Source organism: Glandiceps talaboti, chromosome 3 (assembly GCF_964340395.1).
Source record: "Glandiceps talaboti chromosome 3, keGlaTala1.1, whole genome shotgun sequence".
Taxonomy (NCBI): Eukaryota; Metazoa; Hemichordata; class Enteropneusta; family Spengelidae; genus Glandiceps; species Glandiceps talaboti.
The window spans coordinates 4,815,145-4,824,462 of record NC_135551.1 but is presented as its reverse complement, the minus strand read 5'-3'; the positions used below and the strand labels follow the sequence as shown (position 1 = coordinate 4,824,462).

Below are 9,318 nucleotides of genomic sequence, written 5' to 3'. Positions count from 1 at the left end.
CACAACAATATATATGTCTCAATATGTAGAATAGTACATGTACATGTACATACCTTTTAATATGAAGCATTCCCCACCCCATCCCCACCTCCATCCCCACCCCCATCCCCACCCCTATGTATAACACTCAGCTTGTAACCCTTTAATGCTTGGTGTTATAAACAAACTACACACACAAAACTTTGACTTTGTCACGGCATGTTTATACTATTACTACTTGGGAAGCTTAGCCTATCATTATGCAAGGAGGAAACAATTCTATCAATATTTACTACAAGACAGAATACACAACGACAGCCAGCACAGACAACATGGCTATATTAACAAGTACCCATGCAATTACTTTTACGGTTACAATAAAATTGCCCTGAAACCAACCTTAGAATCAATATCTTTATTCCATAATTGATAGCAGAGGGAAGTGATGGATAGTCACATAAAATCAGTACATTATGCCTTTAGCAATATATTAAGTTTAATAACACTATTTGAAAGTATTACATCACAAATGCAAGATTAAGAATAATTCAATCTATACACACATTACACTTTCATATTAGATACTCTAGATACAGTTTTAACATGGATAAACAAGACAACCATTCTTTATAATGCATTACATGTGTATTGGGAATCTCTATCAAGATTTACTTTTCACAGAAGGGCTTATCACTGGCAAACTACTTGAAACTGGAAATGTCACTAGTTGACAGCCAGTATAGTGTCCTCTAGTCTAGTTCCTACATGATGCATTACGATAACCACCATCATCTCCACTCACGTATAGGGAAAATCCTTATTCTAACACAGAAATCTGTGCTACCCCTGACTGCATTCATATAAATGTGGTGCCGAAAGGTAAAAGACACATCAGTAGTAATCCATCACAAATTGACAGGCATTTGCAATTGGTTAGTTCCTTTAGACAATTGCTCATTAACTGAACTCCACCTCTTCAGTCTGAAACTAAAATCATGTGGGGACACAATAACACCATTACGCTAATATGAATACAGTCGGAGGTAGCACAGATTTCTGTGTTAGAATAAAGACTTCGCTATACGTGAGTGGAGGTGATTGTAGTAATAGTAATGCATCGTATAGAAACTATGTGTCTCCTAACTGATGGAGATTTCTTGCGATGAAACTCAAATTATTGTTTTATAATATTGAGGTTCTTCGGAAATAAGAAACTTAAATACAAACTTAAGGGGTTCTTCCTTTCAGAGAGTCAGCAATTGCAAAAGGGCTTTGTGCTCCTCTCACCTTAAAGGATAACTCACTAAACAATCCTATTGGCTAGTTCAGTAAGCACTGAACGTCGTAAAATATTTCACCAATGACCAAATTGGTCTACAAATACTAAAGATCAAGTTATGCAAGACAATTTGGTAAGCAATGCACTTAGCAATTTGTTGCATACAACTAATTGCTTACAAGGTGTATGCACACAATCACAGTTCCAGTTCACTCGCCATATGTGCCGCAAGGAATCCAACATGTCAAATATTCTGCAATTTGTTGCAAGTTGAGTGTCTCGTTGCTGAGTGAATTGTCCCATGTATTGTACACACTCTTAATCATTGTTGCTAGCCTTGTCATCTCAATGAATTGCTCACAAAATTGCTTCGCGTATCACGAAATTGCTTCATGTATCTTGGTCTTAAGTGTATTACATAGTTTGACAATCCCTGATGTCATATATAACTGTAGAACTAGATTTCTAATCACAACATATTATATACCAACCATACAATCATATTTTCATCAAAACATATTTCACATAATTAAACTATAATTTTAAATTCAGGTAGACATACACAACACTGTCATGAATGAAATATTACCAAAATAAAAATATAAAGAAAGAAACTTACTTTGAAAAGCAGTCATCTAAACTTGTATCGTCTTGAACACCCTGCAGAAAATAAAAATAATGAAAACATCAAATATCTGACATTATGCAAATTATCAATTAAAATGTAATTATGATGCAAATTGTGTTACTTTATGATTATGCACAGTGTTTTCTTAGTGAAAGCTATCTTATACAGACCATATATTTCTTCATTATTGAAATAGCAATTCATCAAGTGAATAAACCTGATGAACATTTGTAAGGATAAGTGAATGAATAGTTTGCAATTACAAGAATGCCAAATTACTTTCATGTACAGGAAATTACATATCTGCAATATTATCTCAATTTTGAGTTTAGAATGACGCTGTTACTCAATAAATAAGTATATTTTAATCACAAAGTTAAATATTGTTATCAAAACTGAAGAATTATGGTAATTATTGTCATTTTAATCCTGATATAATATTCTTAATTTAATAATGCTCCTAGATAATATTAAATTTAAGAATCGAAATCAGGTAAATTGTTTAACCTTTCTCAGTTGCAGTCAACATAATCTGGATTCTAAATAAAAGTAAAACTAAAAAGTTTGAATCAAATGCTCTTGCATTGCTACTATGTAACAAGTATAGCCACATGGATCAGATAGAATCATTCTTCCATTGCTACTATGTAACATTAAGTGTAGCCATATGGATCAGATAGAATCAGTCATCCATTGCTACTATGTAACAAGTGTAGCCACATGGATCACATAGAATCATTCTTCCATTCCTACTATGTAACAAGTGTAGCCATGTGGATCATATAGAACGATCATTCCTGTGTTCAAAACCAACGTTTTCCTAGGTCTTTCAGACAACAATTTTTTAAAGATTAACCCTAATCCAATCTTGACATTTAAGATTTTCAGTATTGTGTACAGATTAAGAAGAGATAACAGCTAAATTTTAATGTTAATTCAATATTAACCTTTAAGTCTTTCTCTGATATGGATTAGAAATAGTATAATATTTCCATAGACTTGTTAATATTTAATTTCACAGTGGCTTGTAAGCCTGTGGGCTTGGGGATTTGATGTATTAATTACCATTTCTATGTGGACATTATATTTGGTATGGTCATGTAACTGTGTGACCATATTTATTCTTTAATAATAATATTCATATCAACACCTATATCATTCTACATTTTGGAAATGGTATTATCATTCCTAATACCTCTACACTTCAAAGTTTATTACAGCTGCACTAGCTGTAACTGGAGTGTTACTTTATTCCATCAGATAACCAATAAATTTATTGCTGAAATACCAATAATTAGACATGGTACATGTTAATTTGGCGGTCGATTGTATCCATACATTGTACAGTAACAGATTCAAGCTGGGATCACATTGGGAAGCTGATTTTTTGGCATAGACTGAGAAATCAATTTGATTGGATTTATTAGACCATATTAAGTGTACAGCTTCACAAATACATTTACCAACAGATGATTAGTGCCAGTGTTCCCTCTAGTGATAGCCAAATTTTGTTATTGTGAGTCAAAATGAGAAAAACTGGTATTTCTTGTGAGTCACCAAAGAGAGGTAGGGGAGCACCAAATTTTGGTGTGTCATTTGAAACTGTATGCATCAGTGGTGAGACGACTTGGCTTAGAAGGCACACTGGTGAAAATTCAGGGTGTATGATATTACAACTAAGTCATTACATGTATATTTAACATAACAGTTTCTAAAAACATTCCAATTGCAGCTAGTGTAGTTTTAGCAGACAGATAGTCAGACAGTCTATTTAGGTATTCCAGGTATCAAAAGGTAAAATGATGTCACTCTCCCATCCATTCTTATCATGTCATCATCTACATGTTTCTATTTCCTCACTGTTCATAAATGAATCATGCATTGTACATCAAACTTGTGAGTAAAAATCTTACATAACTATCCAAAAACAACTAAAGGTAGAGTCAAACAATTCATACAACTGATATTTCCTTTGATTTCATAATTATGGAAGATTAAAATATTGAAATGGTAGAGTTTGTATTGAATGCACACAGAGCAACTCAGCAGGGGTTCTAGTGACAGCTGTTGGATCAGAAATCTTCAGTACCTATGAAATAAATTACTCTGTCACTATATTCCCAGGAGAGTTTTAAAAATGATAAATTGATGTCACAAGGTATTCTGGAGTTCCGTGCAATCTGGATGCGGGATAATATAATACCATAATAACATTGTATAAATATGACAATATAACATTTCAAAATGTTAATCAACTTAAAATGCATTTGTAATTGTCATATTTGTAAAATGTGTCCATTTAAATTTTCATAGATATGTTGTCCACTCAACATGGAAGTGTCAATCATGTCAATAAAGACTCACTGAGGTATAATTGTATTGTGGCATTACTGAACTCTCCCTAATATTATGTAGCTATGATGTATATCAAACTCTAACATTTATACACCCCTTACCCTCAATACATACATACATACATACATACATACATACACAATATTTCAAAGTTAGTAGTGACAATTTCTACTCAGGGTCAGACAATGTCTTGGAAATTGCAGCATACTACCCCCTGACAATGTGGGCAAGATATCAGTAAAAGTTTGGGATTCACTTCAAAGAAATTGTTTGACTGTGAGTAGGAATTTTCATGAATATTTTATATAAGTATGAACCCAGAGTCTATGAACATTCACTCTCACAATATTTCAAACATTTTAGATTATTTTGATCAAATATACTCCTATCCTATCGGTGATACTACGCTGCTAATAGAAAGATGAGGGGGCATTAAATATTTATTTTCTTAAATCGTAATTTTCACTTTTTATTTTTCTTAATGTAACGGAAGCAAGGATCAATCTTCTACATAGTCTGTTAAAAAGTACTTTTTACTTTGTACTGATAAAAAATATCTATAAAAAATATTACAAGTATAACTCAGTGAATAAATCTAATTATAACACTTGTTTGCAAACATAACAATCAACTATATTTCCTGCAGTCTGAAAAATTGAACTTTTTTAAGCATACATGTAAACTTACAACTCAACCCCCCCTCCCCCCCCCCCCCAACACACACACATACATTGGTGTAAAATATCTCGTAATGAGCATGATTTAAGAGTTCAACCTTCCGTAATAAAGTTCTTCTTTGCAAGCTGTGTGCCCGCTGTAATGAACGACAACGAATTCTTGTGGAGGTCAAAATGATAGAAACTGAATTTCCTTATGGGATATTTGAAAGGGATAGGTGATCACCAAATATTGGTCCATCAGAAAAGACAGTCCCAGGGTATGGTAGAGTGACAATCTAAGACAGTCCCAGGGTATGGTAGAGTGACAATCTAAGACAGTCCCAGGGTATGGTAGAGTGACAATCTAAGACAGTCCCAGGGTATGGTAAGGTAACAATTTAAGACAGTCCCAGGGCATGGTAAGGTAACAATCTAAGACAGTCCCAGGGCATGGTAAGGTAACAATTTAAGACAGTCCCAGGGTATGGTAAGGTAACAATCTAAGACAGTCCCAGGGTATGGTAAGGTAACAATTTAAGACAGTCCCAGGGCATGGTAAGGTAACAATCTAAGACAGTCCCAGGGTATGGTAAGGTAACAATTTAAGACAGTCCCAGGGCATGGTAAGGTAACAATCTAAGACAGTCCCAGGGTATGGTAAGGTAACAATTTAAGACAGTCCCAGGGTATGGTAAGGTAACAATCTAAGACAGTCCCAGGGTATGGTAAGGTAACAATTTAAGACAGTCCCAGGGTATGGTAAGGTAACAATTTAAGACAGTCCCAGGGCATGGTAAGGTAACAATCTAAGACAGTCCCAGGGTATGGTAAGGTAACAATTTAAGACAGTCCCAGGGCATGGTAAGGTAACAATCTAAGACAGTCCCAGGGTATGGTAAGGTAACAATTTAAGACAGTCCCAGGGTATGGTAAGGTAACAATTTAAGACAGTCCCAGGGTATGGTAAGGTAACAATTTAAGACAGTCCCAGGGTATGGTAAGGTGACAATCTAAGACAGTCCCAGGGTATGGTAAGGTAACAATTTAAGACAGTCCCAGGGCATGGTAAGGTAACAATCTAAGACAGTCCCAGGGTATGGTAAGGTAACAATTTAAGACAGTCCCAGGGCATGGTAAGGTAACAATCTAAGACAGTCCCAGGGTATGGTAAGGTAACAATTTAAGACAGTCCCAGGGCATGGTAAGGTAACAATCTAAGACAGTCCCAGGGTATGGTAAGGTAACAATTTAAGACAGTCCCAGGGCATGGTAAGGTGACAATCTAAGACAGTCCCAGGGTATGGTTAGGTGCCAATCTAAGACAGTCCCAGGGTATGGTAGGGTGACAATCTAAGACAGTCCCAGGGTATGGTAAGGTAACAATTTAAGACAGTCCCAGGGCATGGTAAGGTAACAATCTACGACAGTCCCAGGGTATGGTAAGGTAACAATTTAAGACAGTCCCAGGGCATGGTAAGGTAACAATCTAAGACAGTCCCAGGGTATGGTAAGGTAACAATTTAAGACAGTCCCAGGGCATGGTAAGGTGACAATCTAAGACAGTCCCAGGGTATGGTTAGGTGCCAATCTAAGACAGTCCCAGGGTATGGTAGGGTGACAATCTAAGACAGTCCCAGGGTATGGTAGGGTGACAATCCGAAACATCCCCAAGGAATGGTAGCGTGACAATTAAAGACAGTCCTAGGGTATGGTAGGGTGACAATTTAAGACAGTCCCAGGGCATGGTAGAGTGACAATTAAAGACAGTCCTAGGGTATGGTAGGGTGACAATTTAAGACAGTCCCAGGGTATGGTAAGGTGACAATCCGAAACATCCCCAAGGAATGGTAGCGTGATATATAATACTTACCCACTGATTCATGAGTTGAGTTGTACGTTCAACATCTGCACTGTGTTGATTTGTTGATTTAGTACCATGTGGCGGTACATCTAATAATTTACCAATTCGTACATTATTATTTTGATGACGTTCTATCATGTGTGATGCTGACGGAGCTGACGATGACACTGAAAAAGAGCCAATGACAATAGATTTGAAGATGGTAAGATAGGGACACATACTCATAGGAACACTGGTCCGTACCCATTCACTTGATTTGGTTAAATTCATCTTTATACAGAATGCTAAAACTAACACATTATTTAGATTGAGATGCACTTTTGTTGACTTGAGTTTACTTCTCAATATTTCACACACAAAAACAGATCAATACACAAAGCATTATACTTTTTATGTTACAGTAAATCTAATTTGAATTATTCTTTAATCAATATTTTTGATATTCTCTTGTATCTCTTTGTATTTTGCCAAAAATGTTCACTCCTGAATGTTATTGGTTTTTTCATTTATAAAGATTTAACCTTGGCAAACAGTTAAATATACTTCAAGCAAGTGAAACTTTGCTCTCTCAACTTAAAGTTGTTCCTAAGTACCACTTAAAGTGGTGTGTTGTCTGTCACTCATTTTCATGTAGTCAATACAATAAATGTCATCTTAAATAGAAATAAAATATGTAAATAAGGCAAGATGATAAAATCATAAATAAAATTATATTTTACTTTTGAATATACTTTCTGAATGAAATTAAAATGGATAGATTTGAAATATAGTAAACTGATTAAAATCTTATAAAATTTAATTGTTTCATTCAACCATAATACTTTGATAGGGCAGTGATCACAATGAAAACAATTAACCCATTCAGTACTGAAAACTTTGCCGCCAAAATTATTTGAACAAAATTCTTGTTTTTATATAAGTTTTTGGCATATATCAGCTTCATTTTAGACTGGAATTAAAGAAATGTTATTTCGTGATGAAGTAATATTAATATAACTATGAAAATATTCATATAAATTGGTTCCCAAAATTATTTAAAACTCGTCTCCAGTCATGAAAGGGTTAAAGGTACGACTGCCGGTGATCCAAAAAATTGTTCCACTTGCAGCTAGTGTAGCTTTAATACAAAGGATAATTCAAGGGGAATAGACCTAACTCAACAACTAACACACCTAAAACATCAGATTTTAATCAAATTGTATCAAAAATATGGACTATTCATATGTCATAGGATATCTTATGATAACTTTCACTATATAATTAGTTTATGTACAATGAATAATTATTGTTATATGATTGATTTAGAGTGATTCAATGTGTCCTTCCCCAATCCCCAGGCAAATTTGACAAACAGCAATTTCTTTAAAAATACTACAATTGGATGCTCATCTATCCTTTTCTATCTAATGACTTCTTACAAGAAAAAACAATTTTGTATTATTGTGATCCTGAATGAAGTATATTCCAATCATTACTAGGCACACTGGTTATCTTTAAAATAGAACAGTGAACCAACAATTGCAATTAATAATAACCCCCCACCCCCCACCCCCCACCCGCCCGGTAGTCAGAGAGAATGTCATAATATAACAACCCTAACAAATTATAACATCATAATATATGTGAATATTTTACTTCATGGTCATGTTCTTATGACATGTTCCATGGTTTTTCTTCTTTTTTTCACTCTATCAATTTTGATCATTTTAGAACAAAAATACCTACTGGAGTCATATTGTTGGATTTTTAAGTATAAAGAGAAGCATTACTTTTAAACAATATTACTAGCATTGATGTTAGAGTTATACACAATTGAGTAAATACACCAAAAAATACGAAAAGAAATTGCATTACATTCTAAATGATTGACCCTTTACAAGTAATTCATAACCTGAGTACTCCGTTTAAAGTACCTCTAGCATGACAAAGAAAACCATTAAAATAGGTCTAAACCATCATTCATTAATGGGTACTAGTGTATAAACACGTACACACTTATACACAGTTATCCAGTCTCTTCTCTTCTCCTTGGACTTTAGCAAAATTGCTCATTGTTAATGGGCAGCCATTATTTCATGCCTACTTTGATAGCTTTTGTGGCATTTATTACTAGCGTTTGATGTTATTTTGGAGGAGGCATTACAGCTCTTAGCAACTTGGTTATAGAAGTAGTCAGTGTGCCCTCAAAGCCAATTTGATGCACCACTGACACACACAATATCTGGTGACACACCAAATTTTGGTGTTCCCCTATCTCTTACTATGTGGTGAGTGTGCCCTCTAAGCCAATCTGACGTGCCACTGCTGCACAAATTTCTAGTGATGCATCAACATTTGGTGTTCCCCTATCTCTTACTATGTGGTGACTCACAAGAAATGCTAGTTGTTATCAGTTTGACCCACAACAACTACATTCGGCTATCATTTGATGACACACTGTAGTAGTCATTTAGAGGGCACACTGTAGTAGTCATTTAGAGGGCACACTGTAGTAGTCATTAAGGAAGGGATTGAACATATCTGTTTAATGACTGAAAAATGTAAAAAAGTATCAAAC

At 34.8% G+C, this 9,318-nt stretch overlaps 1 protein-coding gene across 3 annotated transcripts in view; it reads right to left on the bottom strand.

Annotated features, from left to right (window-relative positions):
• Nucleotides 1-9,318, bottom strand: part of LOC144432916 (low density lipoprotein receptor adapter protein 1-like) — a 40,596-nt gene that overhangs the window by 10,650 nt on the left and 20,628 nt on the right. For 2 of the 3 annotated variants that reach the window (XM_078121219.1, XM_078121221.1), the window contains 2 exons: nucleotides 6,771-6,928; nucleotides 1,878-1,918 (listed from right to left, as the gene is read on the bottom strand). In XM_078121219.1, the coding sequence (XP_077977345.1) occupies nucleotides 1,878-1,918; nucleotides 6,771-6,928 (199 nt within the window). Of the gene's footprint in view, nucleotides 1-1,877; nucleotides 1,919-6,770; nucleotides 6,929-8,482; nucleotides 8,486-9,318 lie in introns of all 3 variants that reach the window. The other variant, XM_078121220.1, reaches the window with a different exon arrangement.